Raw genomic sequence first — 26,450 nt, 5'->3', positions numbered from 1 at the left:
GTGGAAAAAACCTTGATGTTTTTAATGAATTTTTGTAAGTAAATAAATTGCCTTTTTGACTAAGAACCAAAACAGAACGGTGTTTTGTTTGGTTGCTAATTAAATTAATCATTATCCAAAGCATAGCTAGTTAAGTTAATCTTGACTCAATTTTCAATTTGTTCATCTTTAAAAAATGTCAAATACCCATTTCTTTTTGCTTAATATGGCCTCTATTGGAAGATAAAGTTTATTTTTGGAGATAATTAAAAGGACTAGTTAAGTTCCAGAAAAGGACTAGTTTTTCTAATCAGGGAGGTAGAACTTTTTCCAAAAACTGTCCAGTTTGGAAAAAAAGTTACGTCTAAACTATAATTTTACTAATCTTAACTATCCTACTAGTGTACCTGTGAACATTATCAGAGATCTTTGGCCCTTATCCACAAGTAAAAGACGGTGTCACCCGTACCACTTTTAAAAATTTGTGTTCAGATTTTATTTTAGATATTCTGATTTAATAGATGTGAAGTGCTCTAGGAAATTGTATTTGAAACAAAAAATTCCACAGGTGACTCTGATATATAACCAGGTTTGGAAACTCCAATTTCTTGGTAACTCAGTTTTTGGTGCTGATAAGTCATAGTATTCTGAGTAGTGCTCATTTAAAACCATGTTATCAGGTTTTCCTTAAATGTCTCCTGATCTGTGTTTGTCTCCTCGTATTTATGAATGACATGTGTATGATTAGTATGGGTGCTGGTCTGACTTTACTTTGCAGTTGCTTAGGTTGTTTTCCCCAATATGACTTGCCTGGAACGGGAGGACCAGTTTTGGGCTCTGTGTAACTGTATTGGGCCTATGAATTAGCAGGCATCACATATGGATACCTAATGTTTTTTCCCTCATTGATAGAGCAGTCTGTGCCCTTTTTGTTCTCTTCTGCGTCTTTGATGAAGTTCTAGGTGACTTTAAGCTTTGCATTGCTTCTCTCTTGGCCTCTATACGCATTCTAGGGACTCTCCATTGGCAGGTACCGCATGTTCCTTAGAGTATAGCTCTGATATTTTGGCTTGAAAACAAATACCATTGCTCAGTATAAACAGGAGTGGGGAAGAGGGTTAGTCTTAACTAGTTTGCTATTATATATTTAAATTTTAGACTGATGATTTTAGTCCAGAAAAAAACAAAACCCAAACCCACTGCCTTTGAGTCAGTTCCAACTCAAAGTAACCCTGTAGGACAGAGTAGAACTGCCCCATTGAGTTTCCAAGGCTGTAAATCTTTACAGAAGTAGACTGCCACACCTTTCTCCTGTGGAGCAGCTGGTGGGTTTGAACTGCTGACCTTTTGATTTGCAGCTGAGTGCTTTAACCACTGCACTGCCAGGGCTCCCTGTGATTGTGGTCCAGGGCCCCTTTTTTCTGTTTGTTCACTTTGACTTTACAGGATTTCTACTCTGTTCTTCTGTAAGTATGTGTGTGTTTGGGCTTTTGTTTGCTCTGTTCTTGTCAATCTGATGTCATCGGTTTTAGTTTCCAGGAATTCTTTGTATGTTTCAGTATTTTGATTACATCTCTTTAAAAAAAAAAAAAAAATTTTTTTTTTTTAGAGCACTTACAGATTTATAGAAAAATCGAGATTATCTGGAGAGTTCTTACACACTCCACACCCATCTCCCCTATTATTATCTTACATTAGTATGATACCTTTGAAGCAGTTAATGAAGAATACTGGTTATTATCATTAACCAGAAGTCCACACTTTATTGAGATTTCCTTAGTTTTACCTAATGACCTTTTTCTGTTCCGAGGATCATATCTTAGATACCTGTATCTGTTATTGTTTTTATGGATGTGAGGTGAGTGGAAAAGTACAGGTAGTCCCCGACTTACCACGGGGTTCTGTTCTGACAGCTCCTTTAAGTCAATTCTGACAAGTTGAATACCTCTTTTTCTTTCTTTCTTTGGCTTTTATTATTATTGCCTTTTATCATCAGTATCTCTATAAATCTGATCTTTGTTTGTTTTGGGGGGCTGGAAACATCCCATATAAATTTACAGGTATATTTTAATACATTGTTGTTGTTCGGTGCCATTGAGTCACTTCTAACTCATAGTGCCCCTGTGTACAACGGAATGAAACACTGCCTGATCCTGCGCCATCCTCACAGTTGTTGCTATGTTTAAGCCCTTTATTGCAGCCACTGTGTCACTCCATCTCATTGAGGGCCGTTCTCTTTTTCGCTGACCTTCTGCTTTACCAAGCATGATGTCCTTCTCCAGTGACTGGTCCCTCTTGGTAACATGTACAAAGTACATAAGACGAAGTCTCGCTATCTTCCCTTTTAAGGAGCATTGTGGCTGTACTCCTTCCGAGACAGATTTGTTCATTCTTCTAGCAGTCCATGGTGTATTCAGTATTCTTCCTCAATACCATGATACAAATGCGTTAATTCTTCTTCAGTCTTCCTTATTCATTGTCCAGCTTTTGCATGCATATGAGGCGATTGAAAATACCGTGGCTTGGGTCAGGCACACCTTATTCCTCGAGGTGACATGTTTGCTTTTTTAACACTTTAAAGAGGTCTTTTGCAGCCGATTTGCCCGATGCAATACATCATTTGATTTCTCAGCTGCTGCTTCCATGGGCATTGGTTGTGATCCAAGTAAAATGAAATCCTTTTTCCGTGTATCGTGATGTTGCTTATTGGTTCAGTTGTGAAGATTTCTGTTTTCTTTGTGTTGGGGTGTAATCCATACTGAAGGCTGTAGTCTTTGATCTTCATCAGAAGTAAGTGCTTCAAGTCCTTCGCTTTCAGCAGGCAAGGTTGTGTCATCTGCATATTGCAGGTTGTTAATGAGTCTTTCTCCAATCCTGATGCCACATTCTTCTTCATATAGTCCAGCCTCTCAGATTATTTGCACCTCAGCCTACAGATTGACGAAGCGTGGTGAAAGGATACAGCCCTGATGCATACCCTACCTGATTTTAAACCGTGTAGTATCCATTTCAGAATACATAAAGGCTACACTTGGAATAAACATTCATTTTGTTGAGATCTTTTTCTGCCAAATATGTAAATTTTGTTTTTTAGCCTAGTTAGATCTTCTTTCAGAGTGTGTACATGGTGTAGCTGTAAAACAAGAGTGATTTATTTGCATGGAAATGAATCTTATCACTGAATTGACTCAGAATTTCAAGATGCTGCGTAATTAGTAGTGGGGTGACGGGGGGATCACAATGAAAATTCCTAGAATGTTTTGGTAACTAGAATACTGTTTTTGAATCATGAGTAGGTAATATAGTTTCTGACATGCTCAGGAGTTATGAGTGTGGTTTTTAATTGGCAAGAGTAGTGTTTTAATAGTTTGCTTTTTTTTTTGTACTGGAAACGGATTTGAATATATTAGAAAATTCTTAGCTGCTGATATGGAGGAAATGTAAAATGTATTTTTTTTCTATCTAAAGGTGAAGTGGATACTAAAGAAAGGATAGCACGCCAACGGAAACTATTACAGAAGAAACTTGGCCTTAATATGGGAGAAGCAATTGGAATGAGTACGGAAGAACTGTTCAACGATGAAGATTTGGATTACACCCCAACTGCAGCAGCCCTTGTGAACAAACAACCTGTAGGTAAAACTTTTGGTTGTTTGATTGCAAGTAATAATACAGGGGCTTGCTTGATTTTGCTTATGCAATTGCAAGTTTTTTTTTAATTTTTTTAACGCTGTGCTTAATTCTGCTTGTTGCTGATTTGTGCTACCATAATTAAATGCCATTGTAAATTGGATTTTTGGTGACAGATTCTACAGAAACAGAAGTTTAACCTACTTCATGAACACTGGGCTGTTAAATAAAAACTGTGGTGAACCCTTTAGGAGCCACTGGTATTGAGAGATGCTAGATGGACTAATTGCTCTTTCCTTTGTTCATTGGTAAAGGAAAAAAAAGTAAATTCTTGGGAGAGTGGGCAATAGTAAGGGCTATTATAAGTCAGATATGATGGTACTACAAATCTTTAGACCTATTCTTTTATTTTAATTGAGAAAGTAGTAAGCATGATTTTAAAAAATTTCAAATATAAAAGGGTATACAATATGAAATAATAATAAATTTGTTCCTAGTAATCAATGGACACACATGTCCCCACTGGGACCCTTTTTAAATTGAATCCTTCCTGAAATTTTCTGTGTATGCACAAGTCTGTGTGCATCCTTTTAAGCCAGGTTCACCTTTTCCTGCCTAATACAGCTTAATACGTGAGCATGTACAGATTGATCACATTCTTTTTGACGGCTTTATGCTATTTTACTGTATGGCTACTTCGTAATTTTACTCCTTTTTCCTCCTTTTGATAATTTTCTAATCCCAGTGGATTTTCCTGTGCATCTTAACTTTTTCTTTATGCCACAGACTTTTTTGAAGTTCTAATAAAAGCTGTCAGTCTCTCCTCAGAAAAAATGCACATACAAGTGAAGTATTGCATTTCAAGTGATTCGATACTCTTCACTCTTGTCCTGCAATCCTTTTAGGGGCCCATGGATCCCATTAAGAATTCCTGCTCTTCTCATTCCCTTGGCCTTTACCTTTGCTTAAGTGGAGAATGGTCCTATTTGTCTTCTTACTAGTTGTCTTCTAAACCAGTGGGTTTTGTAAAGGATACTTTTTAGGACTGGGAGTGTGTGTGATGATGCATAACTTTAGCATATAGGAAATAAATAGCAGATACGTGAGGGGAAAAAGGGAGAGAATATAAAGAGGCAGAAAATATAATGGCAGCCAGGAAGGAGTGGAAGGATATGAGGTAAAAAGGGAAGAAGAATAAGATATAAGTAAAAAAATAAAGAGGAAAATAGAAAAAAATAAGAGAACTGAAAAATGCAGTAATGTGATCACAGTGTGGGACATGCGAGAAAATGAAAGAGCAGGTGTATTGGAGAAAGTGAGCTTGGAGCATCAGGATAGTTGGATAGATGCAATGGGCAGTAGCCAGTGGGGGTTTGTAATACGTAGGCTGGGTTGGCCTTGTATGTTATGGACCTTTGAGAGGGAATTTTTTAACATTAGTAGTTGTCATAGGCTCATCTCAGCTGCACTGCCATGTATAAAATGCTAGAGGTTCCTGGACCAGGTTTGTAGCAGGGCATCCACACCAGTGACTGTAATTGATTGTAGAGGTATAAATTTTAGTTGAACCTTACAGTGAGGTACAGAAAAGATTTTTAGGCTTGGGCAAAAAACCTTTCTTATCACACAGCCACAGTCTTTGTAGTGTTTCACATGAATGGAAAAGAGAGTGAAAGGAGTAGGCCTGGTTGAGAACAACAAGGTGTATAGGCCGTGACTACAGGATTCTGGAACAATCACTTATGGCTGTAATTAAAAAAATTTTTTTTCAACAGATGATGATCACCACCAGTTTCTTTCATTCTTTATTCTTGTAACTTTCAGTGATACTGTGGTTATTTTGAAGTTTCACCTCCTGAAAGCCTCCTCTGGGTTAGGATCATGAAATTTATAGCCTTAGTCATCTTCTGAGGCTGAGACCATGAATACTTATTTTAACTTTGGAAGTTCAAACTCAGTATTTTTTTATTCTTTTAGACTCTCCAGGCAGCTGAATTGATTGACTCAGAATTTCGAGCAGGAATGAGCAATAGACAAAAGAACAAAGCTAAAAGAATGGCCAAGTTATTTGCAAAACAGAGATCCAGGGATACAGTGGAGACTAATGAGAAGAGGTAGCGATCTTTTTCTGCTTATTCATTTAAAAGAGTAATGTTGTGTCGCTTAAATCTGTGTCTGCTTTAATTTATAAAAAACATTTTGCTGACATTGTTTTTAGTTGTGGTGTACCATTTAGATTGTCTTGCTCAATCGTTAGGGAAACTTATTTACTATCTCTATGGACTAGAACCGCTTCCTCAGAAAAATCCGTATATGTAAATTTTTTTTTCTTATTATCAGCTCAAAATGAGGGCTGAAGATCTTCAAAGGGGAGAGTAACTCAGAGGAAACGTGCAAATGCCTTAATCATGGAATGTTCAAGAAACAGAAGGAAGGGCAATATGGGTGGAATGAGTGGAGAGAAGGGAGAATAGTAGGGAGTGAATTCAGAAAGGTGGTCTGGAGCCTCAAGTTAAGAACACTGCCTTAGGACGGTGAAAGCCGTTGTCATAGTGTTATGTCACCTATTCTGTAGGCCATGTGCTATACCGCATAACAGGTAATAACCCAGGCTTGCTTACCTTCTATTGTAGGAAAGAATTATGTGGATAAAATAAATAAGTAAAAGTAAGATCTGTGCATGGCTTGGAGCAGTGTTTATCAAAGAGTGGTTCAAAATTTCTTGCTTTAGAAGCACTTTGAGAGCTTTTTAAAACACCGTATTTGAAATTATGGTATATTCACACAATGGAATACCACACATTGATAAAGAACAGTGACCAATCTGTGAAACATTTCATAACATGGAGGAACCTGGAAGGCATTATGCTGAGTGAAATTAGTCAGAGGCAAAAGGACAAATATTGTATAAGACCACTATTATAAGATCTTGAGAAATAGTACAAACTGAGAAGAACACATTCTTTTGTGGTTATGAGAAGGGGGAGGGAGGGAGGGTGGGAGAGGGTTATTTACTGATTAGTAGATAAGAACTACTTTAGGTGAAAAAAAACCTAGGTGAAGGGAAGGATAATACTCAATACATGGAAGGTCAGCTCAACTGGACTGGACCAAAAGCAAAGAAGTTTCCGGGATAAACTGAATGCTTCAAAGGTCAGCGGAGCAAGGGTGCGGATTTGGGGACTATGGCTTAAGGGGACTTCTAAGTCAATTGGCAAAATAAATTCTATTATGAAAACATTCTGCATCCCACTTTGAAGTGTGGCGTCTGGGGTCTTAAATGCTAACAAGCGGCGTCTAAGGTGCATTAATTGGTCTCAGCCCACCTGGATCAAAGGAGAATGAAGAACACCAAGGTCACAAGATAACTATGAGCCCAAGAGACAGAAAAGGGCACATGAACTAGAGACCTACATCATCCTGAGACCAGAAGAACTAGGTGGTGCCCGGCCACAACCAATGACTGCCCTGACAGGGAGCACAACAGAGAACCCCTGAGGGAGCAGGAGAACAGTGGGATGCAGACCCCAAATTCTCATAAAAAGACCAGACTTAATGGTCTGACTGAGACTAGAAGAATCCCGGTGGTCATGGTCCCGAAACCTTCTGTTGGCCCAGGACGGGAACCATTCCCGAAGATAACTCATCAGACATGGAAGGGACTGGACAATGGGTTGGAGAGAGATGCTGATGAAGAGTGAGCTACTTGTATCAGGTGGACACTTGAGACTGTGTTGGCATCTCCTGTCTGGAGGGGAGATGGGTAGAGAGGGTTAGAAACTGGCAAAACGGTCACGAAAGAAGGGAGCAGGCTGACTCATTAGGAGAGTAAATGGGAGTATGTAGTAAGGTGTATATAAGCTTATATGCGACAGACTGACTTGATTCGTAAACTTTCACTTAAAGCACAATAAAAATTATTTAAAAAAACAAACCATATTTGTGGGCCCCACTCCCATGTATTAAATCAGAGTCTTTAATGGTATTGAAGAAATATTTGCATAAATGACAAATTAAACACTAGGAAACCTATGAAAATAGGATTTTGCTGCAGATGACAAAATGTTTTACTTTGCATTCAGATAAAGCTAAAAAATGATTGGATGTTTATTTAAAAGCAAGACACAAAAGAGGATAAATAAAAATATACATCTACTTGGTAGAAATTTTTACTTGGGGGTTAAGTGTTTTTAAAGAGTGTAAACTCTATTGAGCTTTTTAACTACAAGGGCTTTTTAAATTAACAGCTCTTTAGAATCATATAGTAACCTAGTAAGTGTTTCTGCTGGCTTTTATTCATGCAAGTATTTTTTCCAAAAATACGAAATATTGGAAATATGAGACCTTATTTTTCAGGAATCATGAGTCTTTCCTTCCATAAACAAACATTTATTGAATGCCTTTTATGTGCCAGGCACTGTTTTAGGCCCTGGGGATACGGTAGTGAATAAAATAGAGAAAAATTCCTGCTTTTTAGGAGCTTACATTCTAGAGGGAAAGATAGATGAGAAACAAGATAAGTTAGTAAAATGTATAATACGGTAATGATAAGGGCTAAGGAAAAAGAAAATAAAGCAAGGAAAGAACATATGAAATGTCTTATGGGGAGAAGGTTTGAAATTTTAGATAGAATGATAAGCAGGGGGCTTCACAGAAGTGACTTTTGAGTAAAGACCTGAAACAAATAAGGATGCTAGATACCTGGGAAAAGAGTGTTCCAAACAGAGGGAGTAGCAACGGCAAGTGCCTGGAGGTGGAAACATGCCTACCAAGCTCAAGGACAGTAAGACGACTGATAAATATGGCTAGGTAATAGAGAATTAGGAGAAAAGTAATAGGGGATGAGGTTAGGGAGGCTCAGATTTCTTTCGTCATCTTATAGGAAAAATAATTGGTCAAATAAATTACACAATTGATACGGAGTGGCGGGGGGATATTTATAGAAAATAATACTGTATTTGACTGAAAGTTTGCTAATTGTTCTTTCTTGCTAATACTGAATAAAGGTAGTTTTGCTTGTCCCCACCTTTGTAATATTTTGCTATTAGGCTAGCCTTGATATTTTTGGTCTTTTTTTTTTTTTAATAATTTTTATTGAGCTTTAAGTGAACGTTTACAAATCAAGTCAGTCTGTCACATATAAGCTTATATACACCTTACTCCATACTCCCACTTACTCTCTCCCTAATGAGTCAGCCCTTCCAGTCTCTCCTTTCGTGACAATTTTGCCAGTTTCTAACCCTCTCTACCCTCCTATCTCCCCTTTTGGTCTATTTAAAGTCAGAACATTTCCTCGGATTTTCTGTACACAGTTTTCATTGATCAATTGTCTTATTTCCGTATTTCTCAAGAATTAGTGAGACTATACTGTATTACTCGGTACATTTTCTCTAGGGTACCAAAACCTTAATAAAAAGTTAGTGTTAAGCTGGGTCAGTTGTATGTAGGTTGTTGGACTAATGGAGTTTAAAATAAAAAGGGGAGCTGCTGTTAACAAGGGAGAAAAAACAAGCATTGTTAAATTTAAGATCCCATTTGAAAGCGAGAATTTACTAACCTATTTTGTATTTGACAGCAAAAGTAGTAGAATATTTTTTGTTGAAAAAAATTTAAGCCGGTAATCTTAAATATTCGGTACATGAAATTTTAAGTAAACCGTGTAAGCAAGAATGTGGTTAAACATTTGTTCAAATGATAGATTCTCTTACATTCATTGTGGTTCACATTTATCTTTTGTTCACTTTTTAAAGGATGACTTTTCTTTTGTAGCAATGATAGCACTGACGGGGAGCCAGAAGAAAAGAGACGGAAAATAGCAAATGTTGTTATTAATCAGTCTGCAAATGATTCCAAAGTCTTGATTGATAATATTTCAGACAACTCTTCCTTAATTGAGGAGGTACTGTTCAAATGCCCTGAAGTGTCCATCGTAATTGTGTTTTTTTCTAACATTTCGATAGATAGTATTTAGTAATCTTGCAATTGAGAAATTTTGTTAGTAAAAATCTTATATGTATTTTTACTTAATTAAAAAATTTTAAAGCCTGACTACTATTACTGGAAGATACCTAGGTAGTGCAGATGGTTTGCACTCGACTGCTAGCCGGAAGGTTGGCAGTTTGAAACCACTCAGTGGTACTACAGAAGAAAAGGCTGGTGATCTCCTTCCATTAAGATTTTTTTGTTGTTAGTTACCATCAAGTCGATTTTGACGCATGATGACCCATGTGTACAAAGTAGCACTGCACCACAGGGTTTTCAAGGCTGTGACCTTTTGGAAGCAGATTGCCGGGCCTGTCTTCCAGCATGCCTCAGGGTGGGTTTGAACTGCTGGCCTTTCAGCTAGTAGTCAGGCACTTAACTGTTTGGGCCACCTAGTGGATCCCACAGCCAGGAAAATCTATGGAATAGTTCTGCTCTGTAACAAATGGGGTCGCCATGGGTTGAAATCGACTTGATGGCAACTAACAGCAACAATAACTATTACTAGACCTATATATAAACAGTTTGTTAAATTATTAGCATAAAATAGACCTTTTGGACTGGTAGTAATTCTGTTTTTCTTATTCAGACAAATGAATGGCCTTTGGAAAGCTTTTGTGAAGAACTTTGTAATGACCTTTTTAATCCTTCCTGGGAGGTAAGATTTCTTCATTACAGTTTCTCTCAGCTCTATTTTTTGTGCCAACGAAGGGAACAATGTCAAGAACAATCTACTTTGTCTACTTTATTTTCCCCTTGTCCATTTCAGTATTCACTTGTCAGGGCACTTGGTACCATTGACTTTCTATGCAGAAAATTTTAGACTAATTTTCACCTTTCATATCCTTTTTATTGTATTTGTTTAGTGAATTGTTAATTTTTTTTCATTTGTTTAGCTATAATCTAAAAGTCTCTAGGTTGGCATATTTCCCCCAGTTGGTAGAAATTGCCTTCATTTCCTTTGGAAGTAGACAGTTTTTATTGATCAAGAGCAGTAGTTTTCAAACCATCTTTTTAACCTCAGAAATAATTTCTTCAAAGGAATCTTGAACAAGTCCCAATATGTAAAAGAGATGAAAGTGAAGCACCTTCCATTTAAGTTGGAGGTTGATGATCTAAAGCTATTTTGTCCCCCTTCTGTTGGGCTCTGGGTAATTTAAAACTTCTTTGGAATGCTTTTTCACAGCCTTTCCATTCCTTGATGTTCTTCTATTTAAAGCTATTCAAGTCTTATCTCAAACTGGGTCTTGAATAGGTGAGTGCAGGGTTACTGGCCTGTTTTCCTCCCTTCTAGATGATGCTGCAGAAAATATCCTCAATCTATCTAAGGAAGGCAGTTTATCCTAGAACTACAGGGAAGCATTGATCACAAGATATATTTTGTTTGGATTGCCTTCCTTTGGTGGTTACAACTAGGAACTTTGGGGCTTAGTTTCGATGCATCTATTTCTAAAATATTGGTGTTGGAGGCAATGGAGAACAATATATGTTCTACATTCCTTTTCCTCCCTTGCCATGGGTAATGCTGAATGAAAGGTAGAGAATAAAGTAGTAACAGCAATGTAGATTTATCTCAGAAGGATTTTAGAATAGCTGTTTTCTTACTATTTTTAAAAATTCCACATAACCAAAAGAAGTTTTGAAATTAACATATGTATTTCTTCTTGGATCAAAACCACCCACTGCCGTCGAGTCAATTCCAACTCATAGCGACCCTGTAGGACAGACTAGGACTGCCCCGTAGAATTCCCGAGGAGCGCTTGGCGGATTCGAACTGCTGACCTTTTGGTTAGCAGCTGTAGCACTTAACCACTATGCCACCAGGGTTTCCTCTTCTTGCACGGTAGAAGAAAAGCACATTCTTATAAAGTACTCTTTAGTTTATTCTAATTTCTTAAAAATACGATATCCTTTTTTCATATTGGAGGAAAGTTAAACTCAGTTTCTTAAGCATTTAACACCTAACACTGGCTTCTTGGTGCTTGCACTTTTAGGTTCGACATGGTGCAGGCACTGGACTTAGGGAAATCCTTAAAGCTCATGGGAAAAGTGGTGGTAAAATGGGAGACAGCACTTTAGAAGAGGTGAGTGTTTTAAAGCAACAATTATTACCAGGTTTCAGTAGTTGGCCTCTTTTTCCAAAATAAGGAAGCCAAAGAGAGTATGTGTCATGAAGTAGGAATGAGAGGTAACTAAGAGGAAGAAATGTGGAAAGGTGAGTAAGAGAGAAAAAAGTAAAGATAAGAAGTCTATGGACAGAGGAAGAATGAATTAAGGGCAAAGATGTTTAGGAACAGAGTGGAAAAACAGTATGTGGAGGCAAGGGTATTTGAGCAGGATATAATGGATTAAAAAGTAGAGTGAGATGAATATGATGAGATAAGAGGATAGTTGAGAGGTCAGTGAGGAGCATGATTGATGTGGCATGGAGAGACAACTGGTAAATAGGGAAGCAAGTTGATAAGTAACAAATACAATAGCAACCTTAAGTAGTTTCTTAATTTCTCTTAGAGTACAATAACAATAAAATTCATGAATCTTAAGAATTTTGATTTAGTATATCTGAATCAGATTTATCATTAAAGAGGATATGGTTAATATTAAGGATATTAATTGGGACTATTCTGTTTTTACAGCTAAAATAATCTGTCCTACAATTTTTTAGGGGGGATCTAAGGTGTCCCCATTTCTCCCCTCCTCCCTCAGTACAAAGTGTGATCTTTGTTATGAAAAATGATTATATTTTAACAGATGATTCAGCAGCATCAAGAGTGGTTGGAAGATTTGGTTATTAGACTGCTTTGTGTTTTTGCATTAGACAGATTTGGAGACTTTGTTTCAGATGAAGTAAGTATCACCTAAGGGAGGCTTTGCCCAATCAAATTTCAGATTGTACAAAATAAATTTGTTTGCAAATGTAAGTTTTCTTCCCTTCTCTTCTATAGGTTGTGGCTCCAGTTCGTGAAACTTGTGCTCAAACATTAGGTGTGGTGTTGAAACACATGAATGAAACGGGAGTTCATAAGACTGTCGATGTGCTGCTTAAATTACTTACACAAGAACAATGGGAAGTTAGACATGGTGGTCTGCTGGGAATAAAATATGCTTTGGCAGTTCGTCAGGTAGACACTTCCATTTCTGAAGCATTTGTGGGAAGGTTTTTTTCCCCTGTTCTTTTATTTTCATTAATTTTGGCTATCTGAAGTGACCCCCGATTCTTAGTGCTACAGATAAGCTGGTCCTTAAGATTTGGCTTCTTGAGGCAGTTTCTTAGAGATAGGTGGTATTAAATAAGAATTTAAGTATAAATCATAAGATGGTGAAGTACGTTGTTTACTCTTTAAAGTCAAGGATCATTTTCCCCCTTTAATCCATGGCTGCGGTTAATTCAGAGCCTATCATTACTTGGCTTAACTGTTCTAACTTATTTAAATATTAAATACTCTGAGTGCTACAAGATATTCTGCTGAGTGATGCAGGATACATACTTACAGTAAGTGCATAAACAGGCAATCTGTATGGTCATGTACTTTTGCATGTTAACTGTTAATGTTTTCTTATTTGATCCTTTATAGCAAGTCTTCTAAGAAGCAAATGCAGGTAGTATTACCATTTTTATATAGGCAAACAAGTTCTGAAAAGTTAGATGCTTTGCTAAAGATCACAAGACTTGTTAGAGTTAGAACCAGAACTAGAAGTTAGATAGTGTGTCTTCTAGTCGAGTGTTTTTTTGTATTGTTACACTTCATCCAGGATAAAATACATGCATATGTACATAATCTATTTATAAGCCCTTATGCTTGTTTAGTAGGATACTGAGAACTTTGACATGCTGTTTCTCATCTTATGGTTGGGATTTAGGTTACTAGATTGATCCACAAAAGCCTACTTCATTTGTAACGTATCTGAAGTGTATACATAATGTATCATTGTACATTAGTACAATATAATTTAGCTACATGCATAACATTGTTTTTGTGGAAAAATTAGCTCAGAATCCCAGTGTGAAATGTCAGTAAAACATCTCTCCCCTTATCTGTACTTGCCCACTGTCTTAGTTGTCTAGTGCTGCTGTAACAGAAATACCACACGTGAGTGGCTTTAATGAACAGCAGTTTTTTTTTTCTCACGGTATCCTGTCCAGGGCTCTATTACCATCAAGTCGATTCTGACTCATTAGGACCCTATAGAGCAGAGTAGAACTGCCCCCACAGGGTTTCCAAGGAGTGACTGGTGGATTCGAACTGCCAACATTTTGGTTAGCAGATGTAGCTCTTAACCACTGTGCCACCAGGGCTCCTCTCACAGTTTAGAAGGCTAGAAGTCTGAACTCATGGCACTAGCTCTAGGGGAAAGGCTTTCTTTCTCTGTTGGCTTTAGGGGAAGGTCTTTGTCTCTTTTCAGCTTCTGTTCCTGGTTCCTTGGCGATCTTCATGTGCTTTGGCATCTGTCTTCTCCCATATGTGTTTGCATGCTTCTGTGCCTGATCTGCCCTTTTATATCTCAAAAGTAATTGGTATCGACAACATACTATACTGATAACCGCAAAAAACAAATACGTTGTTGTCGAGTCGGTTCCGACTCATAGCGACCCTATAGGACAGAGTAGAACTGCCCTGTATGGCTTCCAAGGAGCGACTGGTGGATTCAAACTGCAGTTCTTTTAGTTAGCAGTCTGAACTCTTAACCACTGTGCCACCAGGGCACCCACTATACTGATATGACCTCGTTAACATAACAAAGACGACCGAATTCCCAGGTGAGATTACATCCACAGATATGGGAACTAGGACTCCAGTACATATTTTGGGGGGACACAGTTCAATCTGTAACTCCTACCATACAGTTGGTTTTAGAATGAGAGACTTCCACTGTCCTGAGCAGCTGATTTGACCTAGAGATAATGGTGCTAGAAGAATGTGTGTGTTGAGGACAAAGAAGATGTGTGAAAATAAAAGGAATGTGGAGGTAGAGAACAGGACCTTTTATTAGTTAAGTCCCCTGACTACTTCCCAGACTGGGCCAGCACCCTGTCAGGGCCTTAGGGATTGGTCTAGCCATTCCTGCAATCTTCTTTCCTATTCATAAAGGCAAGCTCATAGGCCTTTTGAAGGTTTCTAAAGTTGCCTTTCTCTCTCTCTCTTTTTTTAAACTGCCAACAACAAAACCTTATCTACTGATTCTGCTCATATACTTGAGCTCTCTCTCCAACTCATTTCCCCCCTTCTTCCTTCCTTGTTTCACCTGACTCATCAGCCCCTTCTCTCCTTGACAACCCTCCTTCCCGCATAAATGCACCCATCTTTTCTCTGTCTCCTGCTAGCCTTTGTAGAGAACTGTTGAATTACATGCAAGTGGTAAGTGCCTTACTGGTTTTTGAAAAGCTGTCTTTATTTCATAACAAGACCAATTTTCAGTGAAACTCCTAGTATTTGATCACAGGAGTAACCTCTTGGGATTTCCTGTGTTACGGGGAATGCAGAAAGAGGAGATTGGAATAATGAGAAGCAGGAAGGAATGGCTTTCCCTTCTCTCCTCTCATACCCTCTTTGGTTGCCAGTGACTTTGAAAAAGAATGAGAAATGGAAGCTAAGTTTCTGGCACTATGTATGTTATGTATTTACTGTGTATGTATTTACACAGAGCATTCTAGTTGCTTTTTGTATTCTTACCGAGAAAACATGTTTTGGTGTTTTAGGTTACATTTAATAATACCATTCACTTGCACTTACATAGCACTCAATACCCGTGTAGACTTTTAAAGATGAGAATAGTTACATATTGATATTATTTTTCTGTTTATGTGATTCATTTTGCACAAATATTGGACTTTATGCTTTCATATATAGAAAGTTTGGTAAGAATATTTAAGCACAGTAATTGTACAACAGGAAATTAATCTATTTTGATGTACTGTTTTACAGGATGTAATTAATACTTTATTGCCTAAAGTTTTAACTAGAATAATAGAAGGACTCCAGGACCTTGATGATGATGTCAGAGCTGTTGCGGCAGCATCGTTAGTGCCTGTGGTAGAAAGTCTTGTCTATCTTCAGACACAAAAGGTAAAGTAAATATTTTTGCATTTTCTTCCTATACAGCTTGTTTATATTTGGGGTATAGAGTATTAGGAAAAACAATGAGCTCCTTTTTCTCCTTCATCCTAAATTTTCTTGTGACAGACATCCCTCTGACGCATGCAGTCTCAATTATACATTGTCCTGGGAAAGAATTGCAGTAATCTACTTCCCCTTCGTGTATGGAATATATAGGGAACTTCGCTGAGAAGAAAGCAGCCGTTTCTCCTTTATTTCACTCCTGGTTTTTAGACATACAGGATTTTTGTTTGTTAAGAATTTGGTTCTAGCTTTCGGTTTCTTAGTCTGGCCTCATTTTCTGAAGTGCCTTTTTAAGGTCTAACTGAATTTCCTTTGTGTTATCAAAAACAATATATGTATTTGGAAGTACAAATATTTTAAAAGCTTAAAAACTAAATTTCTTTTCATGATGGCTAGTGCCATTTTAAATGCATTAAAATTGCTTTACATAGAGGACCATATCTTGTGTTTCTATACTGTATAGTTTTCAAAGTTAGATTTTTACACAGAATAGAGCATTGGCTATTTTATTTTCTGAATTCCCTATGAGCCTGGTTAGCAAAGGAAGCATCAGAGTAGATAGAGTTGAACAGCACTAAAAAGAGGGGTAGAGAGTTGTTAGAGACAAATACTACCTCCTCCTTAATTTTGCGCAGAACTGGCACTGTCGGGGGTCTTTGGGATTGTGCATGTCACTGAATCAGCAAGGGCCCCTGGCGTGCAATTTGGCAAGGCTAATGAATATTTTGTATTTATAAAATTGATAATTGTTTTCTTGGTAACTGATCTTATAGGTACCCTTCATTATAAATACATTATGGGATGCTCTTCTGGAACTAGATGATCTGACAGCTTCAACAAATAGTATTATGACCCTTCTTTCATCCTTGTTAACTTATCCTCAGGTCCAACAATGCAGGTAATTATTTCTACTTAGTAGAATAAAGAAAAAAACCTTTACATACATTTCCAGATAATTACGCCTAAAAAAATTATATTGTAGTACTTTAAGAACAGTATTACAAGTTTGGGATGCCAACCAAAAACCAAACCTCTTGCCACTGAGTTGATTCTGACTCATAGTGACCCTGTAGGACAGAGTAGAACTGCCCCATTGGGTCTCCAAGGAGTGCCTGGTAGATTTGAACTGCCAACCTTTTGCTTAGCAGCTGTGGCTCTTAACCACTATACCACCAGGGTTTCCTTGGGATGCCAAAGACCACTATTTGCAGGATGCCTTTTCTTTGCTTTCTGGCCACCTGCATATTTGGGGCTAGAGCTTTAAAAAGCCATGTTCCTTGGGTTACTTCAGTTATGTAATTCTTCTTCTTATTCATCCTATAATAGTTTACTTTAGAAATGCAATCACTGTATATTATTTCCAGCTCCAGTCCCAGAATATAGAATTTTGGCCTTATTTAGTGACACTTTGTTAACAGGATTATAATTGACCGTGAACTTTATGTTTTCCAAAACTTGCTCCTCTGTAAGCTTTTTCTTCGTGATGTTTATTTCTGCAACTCTTGTACTTGATTTCAGTAATTACATCAGGAAGAGAATACACAGTAATGTGATATAGTATCCAAAGGCAAAGTTCTGGCAAAGCCAAAAATATATACCAAAAATTTAAAGTATCACCTCTTTTCCTATTTTGATATTTGAAGAGAAGCTCAGCTAATCAATGTATTCTCTATCTTTTGGAGTGGCTTCTGAATATTATTATTTATATTAATAGTATCCTAGGAGATACAGAAGAAAAAATTCTTCTGCAACTTTTAGAAATTCACAGGTGAGAAAATTAATTACTGATCTTAGCCTAGTGAGATCTTCAGCACATATTCATATGATTATAGGTGATTTCTGGCTGAGTGAGTCTGTTTCCGGTGAAAACTATAGATGTATGAAAAATGTAGAGAATGTCTCAAATAATACTGGCCTGCCGGTAGTACTTTAATGCTAAATTTAGACTGGTAGCATAGTCTACAAGTTGGGATAGCAAAACAGTTGCGTGTAAAAACAAGAGAAAAACTAAAGTGGTAGTACATATCTGTGGAGTTTCCTAATTTTCAGATGTTTCCATTAGTAATGAAAATTGTAGGGATTGAATGAGTTAATATATGTGAAAGCCCTTCTCCAACTGCAAAATGCAGGGTTTTTAATGATCCTATATCAGGGGTTGGCATATGTTTTCTGTAAAGGCCTAGATAGTATTTTTTGGCCTTTGCCATAGAGTGTCAGAACTACTCACCTCTACTGTTGTAACATGAAAGCTGCCATAGATAATACGTAAAGGAATGAACATGACTGTGTTCCAATGAAACTTTATTTACAAAAACGGGTGGCTGGATTTGGCCTGCAGGTCTTAGTTTGTTGCTACCTGCACTAAATAAAGGATTTAACTTTTTTTTTTATCAAGTACATGGTGTCAGAAAAGCTAGTTAATGTAAGAAAATGAAAGATTGTAGTGAAAATTGCGTTAATTCAATGTGAAATGCTGTAGCTTTTGATCATTTTTTCCCCCAAAATTGTCTTATTAGAAAATTTTCTTCCTATGTTGTGGTATTTGGTGGATACTTTTCGGCTTATGTAAGAAGAAATGCAGCATGCTATTTGGGGCATGAACAGTTACACTGTTGACAAGAACTTGTTATAATGCTTTTATGTACTTTGAGTCTGTTTGATGTCTGTGTGTGCACGTATTCAAATTACAATTTTATAAGTAAATTTACTGAACATGTAGACAAGTATAAGGAATGATATTTATACAAACCTGCAAGTAATGAAACTAGTGGGAAAAGATAGACTTCCTGAGAGGAACCACAGAAGAACAGTAAGTAGTTATTTACATTAGCACATTCTTATTTGTCCGTGCCTTTTTCTGCAGAGGTGTATACTTCAAATAGTACTTACGAATCTTTTCATAATTCCAGGTAACTTTTATAAATTTTTTTTTTTTTATAAATGCTTCATAGATGTGACAGGAATCCTATGATCCAAGTTAGCCTAGACTTGGCTTTCCTTGTTTCCGCATTGAAAATCTGACCTGTGAAAGGGAGGAAATTTGAGTTTTCTGAAGTTGATAATGCTAAACCAGGATAGCAAATTTCAAAGCTACCATCATACCACTTCTTGCCCTTTTGATATGTGGCAGAGAAGGCTCCAAAACAGGGCTTCAAACTGGTTCTGATTCAAACCTCTGCTGAGAATTTGCATTTTAACAGGTTCCCAGGAAGTTATACATAAGAATCACCTGGGGAGCTTGTTAAAATGTAGGTTCTAATTCAGTGTGTCTGAGATGGAAATGCAGATTTTCAGCAGTAAACTTGTTAGAAATGAAAATTATCAGCAGGGGTTAGAACCAGAAGTAACTGGTTCTAAGCCCTGCTCTAAAAGGGGATGGAAGTTACTCACATTAGTGGTTATCCATTGAGGTTAGCTATGGGAATGGAATAAGGATTAGCAATGCTGATCTCCTGGGCTGACTGCCAGCTAGGATTCATGTCCCATTTTCACTGAGTAAGAACAGGTTGGAAACCCTGGTGGTATAGTTGTCAAGTGCTACAGCTGCTAACCAAAAGGTTGGCAGTTCGAATCCAGGAGGTGCTCCTTGGAAACTCTTAAGGGGCGGATCTACTTTGTCCTATAGGGTTGCTATGAGTCGTAATCAACTCGACGGCAGTGGATTTGGTTTTTTTTGTTTGTTTGTTTGTTTAAGAACAGGTTGGGAGTATGGACAGTTATTTTGGAAAGCTCTAACTTGATAAAAGTAATACACGGTACTCATGCCATAGAAGAACCCTAAAGTTAGTATTTCTACCCTTGTTTATGACCATGTTTGCCCTGGCTTTTCAGGTGATATAACAGTAGTTTTGAATGAGTGTATTAAGTGAATGTTCATATGAAAATTATATTATCTTTTAGGAATTTATTCATCAAAAAAGATACTTGATGTCGACATCATGAGGTCCAAATGGGAATGATATAAGATAATGTACTAATGGAGTTTCAAGTGAGAATGAGTAAGATTAATTTGTATTTTCTTTATTAGTATTCAGCAGTCACTCACAGTTTTAGTTCCACGTGTCTGGCCTTTTTTGCATCACACTATATCATCAGTTCGAAGAGCAGCATTGGAAACTCTGTTTACGTTATTATCAACACAGGACCAGGTAAGAACTAGTAACTATATATAACAATCTTGAAATTTATATAATTTAATTTTATAAAATAAATGTGACCACCAGTTTACACTTGCTACATATCCAGAGATCAGGAAAATGACACACCTAGTAGAAGTATGGTGATCATGTAGTCACACGATAATATAATCACCATGAGGGCAGAAATATTTTGATGTTTTGTTCTAGGTTATATTTCTAATACCTAGAATAGTGCTTAGCACATAGGAGCCCCTCAATAAATACTTGTTGAATGAATGTTTGAATAAATAGTCCTTTTCTGCTGGGGACCTGTTATTCAGTTTTTACTTTGAATGGTTGACAATAAGGTGGTTGACAGAAGTCATCCCAGGTTAGACGCTACACTTGAAGCTCTGCAGTATAACTCCTACAGACTGACAGTGAAATTCGCAGGCACTTGAGTAATCTTAAGGATTACTCAATCTTGAGAGCATGGTATTTTCAAGAATAGTTTACTTCAGGGGCACACACTGAAATGCTTACAGAGATTTTTTTAGGTAATATCACTGTGTGAATGGAGCTTGTGATGAGCTAGAGTCTTTATTCTGCCTATAAAAAGCTTCACATTCCTTTATTTAACATAACCTGATAGTCAAACAGAATACCTAGAGTTGGGGGGATACTAGTGAGGAACCCATTCTTCTAGTGTGCTGTTATGCATAGGTACTGCAGTTTTGGTCAATTATCTTTAAAAAGCAGTAGTTGAATTATTTAGACAGTAGATTATGGGATGCATAAATGTTTTTGTGTGTTCACTAACCACGCATTTCAGTGTGAATTAGGGAAATTCCACGCAGACTTGCTTTAATCTGCAGCATGGTATTGTGTTGAACTTCTGTAAGTCACCATCTGTAAATCTGGTTTTGCATTATCCTTTTGGTTTTGTCTAATCAGAATCTTCTCTGAGAAAAATCTATAAGGTCTGTTTTATAATTCTCAGTTGATTAGGCATGAGCTGATCTGATGAAACTGGCATGGCTGTTCTAAATTTTTATTTCATTTTTGTTTTACTTTTTTTATTTTTGCCTAAATGTTTTTGATGTGTATATTCTTAAATTCACTTTAGATGGGCCTCATGAACTTACCAGATTTCTTCCCTTCACATTGTTCTTTTAAGCGCTTCCGTTCCTTGTAAGGTGATTAAACCAACAGGCTCTTTTTAACTTTTGTGGCTTTTTATTGTTTATATATTAATATCAACTTTATTTGACATTATTGGGAAATAAGGTGTTCGTATATAAATTAATTATCCAGAATATTTAAACATACTTTTTGGTACCAGGCAGTTAACCATTTAAATGATTGACATGTCTAATCATCATCTTAAAGTATATTAAATTATAAGTTAATGTTTTTTGCCCAGTTACTAATATTATTTGTTGGTCAGTAGTTTTTATACTGTGCTCGTTATGATACACTGTGGGAATATTGAAATATATAAGTCACTGTTCTCCAGTGATTGAACTGTTCTTTTTCAATTGCTTTTTTTTTTCTCTTTTAAATTACAGAGTTTATTTATTTTTTTTATTAACTTTTATTGAGCTTCAAGTGAACGTTTACAAATCAAGTCAGTCTGTCACATATAAGTTTACATACATCTTACTCCGTACTCCCACTTGCTCTCCCCCTAATGAGTCAGCCCTTCCAGTCTCTCTTTTCGTGACAATTTTGCCAGCTTCCCACTCTCTCTATCCTCCCATCCCCCCTCCAGACAGGAGATGCCAACACAATCTCAAGTGTCCACCTGATATAATTAGCTCACTCTTCATCAGCATCTCTCTCCTACCCCACTGTCCAGTCCCTTTCATGTCTGATGAGTTGTCTTCGGGGATGGTTCCTGTCCTGTGCCAACAGAAGCTCTGGGGAGCATGGCCGCTGGGATTCCTCTAGTCTCAATCAGACCATTAAGTATGGTCTTTTTATGAGAATTTGGGGTCTGCATCCCACTGATCTCCTGCTCCCTCAGGGGTTCTCTGTTGTGCTCCCTGTCAGGGCAGTCGTCGATTGTGGCCGGGCACCAACTAGTTCTTCTGGTCTCAGGATGATGTAGGTCTCTGGTTCATGTGCCCCTTTCTGTCTCTTGGGCTCTTAGTTCTCGTGTGACCTTGGTGTTCTTCATTCTCCTTTGCTCCTGGTGGGTTGAGACCAATTGATGCATCTTAGATGGCCGCTTGTTAGCATTTAAGACCCCAGACGCCACATTTCAAAGTGGGATGCAGAATGTTTTCATAATAGAATTATTTTGCCAATTGACTTAGAAGTCCCCTTAAACCATGGTCCCCAAACCCCCGCCCTTGCTCCGCTGACGTTTGAAGCATTCATTTTATCCCGGAAACTTCTTTGCTTTTGGTCCAGTCCAATTGAGCTGACCTTCCATGTATTGAGTGTTGTCTTTCCCTTCACCTAAAGCAGTTCTTATCTACTAATTAATAAAAAACCCTCTCCCACCCTCCCTCCCTCCCCCCCTTGTAACCACAAAAGTATGTGTTCTTCTCAGTTTTTACTATTTCTCAAAATCTTATAATAGTGGTCTTATACAATATTTGTCCTTTTGCCTCTAATCTCGCTCAGCATAATGCCTTCCAGGTTCCTCCATGTTATGAAATGTTTCACAGATTTCGTCACTGTTCTTTATCGATGCGCAGTATTCCATTGTGTGAATATACCACAGTTTATTTACCCATTCATCCGTTGATGGACACCTTGGTTGCTTCCAGCTTTTTGCTATTGTAAACAGAGCTGCAATAAACATGGGTGTGCATATATCTGTTTGTGTGAAGGCTCTTGTATCTCTAGGGTATGTTCCGAGGAGTGGGATTTCTGGGTTGTATGGTAGTTCTAACTGTTTAAGATAACGCCAGATAGATTTCCAAAGTGGTTGTACCATTTTGCATTCCCACCAGCAGTGTATAAGAGTTCCAATCTCTCCGCAGCCTCTCCAACATTTATTGTTTTGTGTTTTTTGGATTAATGCCAGCCTTGTTGGAGTGAGATGGAATCTCATCGTAGTTTTAATTTGCATTTCTCTAATGGCTAATGATCGAGAGCATTTTCTCATGTATCTGTTGGCTGCCTGAATATCTTCTTTAGTGAAATGTGTGTTCATATCCTTTGCCCACTTCTTGATTGGGTTGTTTGCCTTTTTGTGGTTGAGTTTTGACAGAATCATGTAGATTTTAGAGATCAGGCGCTGATCGGAGATGTCATAGCTGAAAATTCTTTCCCAGTCTGTAGGTGGTCTTTTTACTCTTTTGGTGAAGTCTTTTTTTTTAGATGAGCATAGGTGTTTGATTTTTAGGAGCTCCCAGTTATCGGGTTTCTCTTCGTCATTTTTGGTAATGTTTTGTATTCTGTTTATGCCTTGTGAGTTGTCCCTATTTTTTCTTCCATGATCTTTATCATTTTAGTCTTTATGTTTAGGTCTTTGATCCACTTGGAGTTAGTTTTTGTGCATGGTGTGAGGTATGGGTCCTGTGTCATTTTTTTTGCAAATGGATATCCAGTTATGCCAGCACCATTTGTTAAAAAGACTATCTTTTCACCAATTAACTGACACTGGTCCTTTGTCAAATATCAGCTGCTCATACGTGGATGGATTTATATCTGGGTTCTCAATTCTGTTCCATTGGTCTATGTGCCTGTTGTTGTACCAGTACCAGGCTGTTTTGACTACTGTGGCTGTATAATAGCTTCTGAAACCAGGTAGAGTGAGGCCTCCCACTTTCTTCTTCTTTTTCAGTAATGCTTTGCTTATCCGAGGCTTCTTTCCCTTCCATATGAAATTGGTGATTTGTTTCTCTATCACCTTGAAAAATGACATTGGAATTTGGATCCAAAGTGCATTATATGTATAGATGGCTTTTGGTAGAATAGACATTTTTACTATGTTAAGTCTTCCTATCCATGAGCAAGGTATGTTTTTCCACTTAAGTATGTCCTTTTGAATTTCTTGTAGTAGAGCTTTGTAGTTTTCTTTGTATAGGTCTTTTACATCCTTGGTAAGATTTATTCCTAAGTATTTTATATTCTTGGTGGCTACTGTGAATGGTATTGATTTGGTTATTTCCTCTTCGGTGTTCTTTTTGTTGATGTAGAGGAATCCAAGTGATTTTTGTATGTTTATTTTATAACCTGAGACTCTGCCAAACTCTTCTATTAGTTTCAGTAGTTTTCTTGAGGATTCCTTAGGGTTTTCTGTGTATAAGATCATGTCATCTGCAAATAGGGATAATTTTACTTCCTCCTTGCCAATCCGGATACCTTTTATTTCTTTGTCTAGCCTAGTTGCCCTGGCTAGGACTTCTAGCACGATGTTGAATAAGAGTGGTGATAAAGGGCATCCTTGTCTGGTTCCCGTTCTCAAGGGAAATGCTTTCAGGTTCTCTCCATTTAGAGTGATGTTGGCTGTTGACTTTGCATAGATGCCCTTTATTATGTTGAGGAATTTTCCTTCAATTCCTATTTTGGTAAGAGTTTTTATCATAAATGGGTGTTGGACTTTGTCAAATGCCTTTTCTGCATCAACTGATAAGATCACGTGTTTTTTGTCTTTTGTTTTATTTATGTGATGGATTACATTAATGGTTTTTCTGATATTAAACCAGCCTTGCATAACTGGTATAAATCCCACTTGATTGTGGTGAATTATTTTTTTGATATGTTGTTGAATTCTATTGGCTAGAATTTTGTTGAGGGTTTTTGCATCTATGTTCATGAGGGATATAGGTCTGTAATTTTCTTTTTTTGTAATGTCTTTACCTGGTTTTGGTATCAGGGAGATGGTGGCTTCATAGAATGAGTTGGGTAGTATTCCGTCATTTTCTATGCTTTGAAATACCTTCAGTAGTAGTGGTGTTAACTCTTCTCTGAAAGTTTGGTAGAACTCTGCAGTGAAGCCGTCCGGGCCAGGGCTTTTTTTTGATGGGAGTTTTTTGATTACTGTTTCAATCTCTTTTTTTGTTATGGGTCTATTTAGTTGTCCTACTTCTGAATGTGTTAGTTTAGGTAGGTAGTGTTTTTCCAGGAATTCATCCATTTCTTCTAGGTTTGCAAATTTGTTAGAGTACAATTTTTCGTAATAATCTGATATGATTCTTTTAATTTCAGTTGGGTCTGTTGTGATGTGGTCCTTTTTGTTTCTTATTCGGGTTATTTGTTTCCTTTCCTGTATTTCTTTAGTCAGTCTGGCCAGTGGTTTATCAATTTTGTTAATTTTTTCAAAGAACCAGCTTTTGGCTTTGTTAATTCTTTCAATTGTTTTTCTGTTCTCTAATTCATTTAGTTCAGCTCTAATTTTTATTATTTGTTTTCTTCTGGTGCCTGATGGATTCTTCCGTTGCTCACTTTCTATTTGTTCAAGTTGTAGGGACAGTTCTCTGCTTTTGGCTCTTTCTTCTTTTTGTATGTGTGCATTTATCGATATAAATTGGCCTCTGAGCGCTGCTTTTGCTGTGTCCCAGAGGTTTTGATAGGAAGTGTTTTCATTCTCGTTGCATTCTGTGAATTTCCTTATTCCCTCCTTAATGTCTTCTATAACCCAGTCTTTTTTCAGGAGAGTATTGTTCAGTTTCCAAGTATTTGATTTCTTTTCCCTAGTTTTTCTGTTATTGATTTCTAGTTTTATTGCCTTGTGGTCTGAGAAGATGCTTTGTAATATTTCAATGTTTTGGACTCTGCAAAGATTTGTTTTATGACCTCATATGTGGTCTATTCTAGAGAATGTTCCATGTGTGCTAGAAAAAAAAGTATATTTTGCAGCAGTTGGGTGGAGAGTTCTGTATAAGTCAATGAGGTCAAGTTGGTTGATTGTTGTAATTAGGTCTTCCGTGTCTCTATTGAGCTTCTTACTGGATGTCCTGTCCTTCTCCGAAAGTGGTGTTGAAGTCTCCTACTATAATTGTGGCGGTGTCTATCTCACTTTTCAATTCTGTTAAAATTTGATTTATGTATCTTGCAGCCCTGTCATTGGGTGCATAAATATTTAATATGGTTATGTCTTCCTGATCAATTGTCCCTTTTATCATTATATAGTGTCCTTCTTTATCCTTTGTGGTGAATTTAAGTCTAAAGTCTATTTTGTCAGAAATTAATATTGCTACTCCTTTTTTGCTTATTGTTTGCTTGATATATTTTTTTCCATCCTTTGAGTTTTAGTTTGTTTGTGTCTCTAAGTCTAAGGTGTGTCTCTTGTAGGCAGCATATAGACGGATCGTGTTTCTTTATCCAGTCCGAGACTCTCTGTCTCTTAATTGGTGCATTATTCCATTTACATTCAGCGTAATTATAGATAAATAAGTGTTTAGTGTTGTCATTTTGATGCCTTTTTATGTGTGTTGTTGACAATTTCATTTTTCCACATACTTTTTTGTGCTGAGACGTTTTTCTTATTAAATTGTGAGATCCTCATTTTCGTAGTGTTTGACTTTATGTTTGTTGAGTCGTTATGTTTTTTGGGGCTTTTATCTTGAGTTATGGAGTTGTTATACCTCTTTGTGGTTACCTTATTATTTACCCCTATTTTTCTAAGTAGAAACCTAACTTGTATTGTTCTATATCGCCTTGT

The 26,450-nt window shown here is 37.2% G+C and overlaps 1 protein-coding gene across 2 annotated transcripts in view; it reads left to right on the top strand.

The window, feature by feature from the left end:
- Positions 1-26,450, top strand: part of BTAF1 (B-TFIID TATA-box binding protein associated factor 1) — a 122,287-nt gene that overhangs the window by 22,269 nt on the left and 73,568 nt on the right. For both annotated transcript variants that reach the window (XM_064269574.1, XM_010589112.3), the window contains exons 5-14: positions 3,448-3,611; positions 5,587-5,723; positions 9,379-9,508; positions 10,181-10,249; positions 11,586-11,675; positions 12,343-12,438; positions 12,537-12,713; positions 15,516-15,656; positions 16,484-16,608; positions 19,738-19,858. In XM_064269574.1, the coding sequence (XP_064125644.1) occupies positions 3,448-3,611; positions 5,587-5,723; positions 9,379-9,508; positions 10,181-10,249; positions 11,586-11,675; positions 12,343-12,438; positions 12,537-12,713; positions 15,516-15,656; positions 16,484-16,608; positions 19,738-19,858 (1,250 nt within the window). The remainder of the gene's footprint in view (positions 1-3,447; positions 3,612-5,586; positions 5,724-9,378; positions 9,509-10,180; positions 10,250-11,585; positions 11,676-12,342; positions 12,439-12,536; positions 12,714-15,515; positions 15,657-16,483; positions 16,609-19,737; positions 19,859-26,450) is intronic.

Source organism: Loxodonta africana, chromosome 16 (genome assembly GCF_030014295.1).
Source record: "Loxodonta africana isolate mLoxAfr1 chromosome 16, mLoxAfr1.hap2, whole genome shotgun sequence".
Taxonomy (NCBI): Eukaryota; Metazoa; Chordata; class Mammalia; order Proboscidea; family Elephantidae; genus Loxodonta; species Loxodonta africana.
Note: the sequence above shows the minus strand (reverse complement) of the source record. Positions and strands in the feature narration are given on the sequence as shown.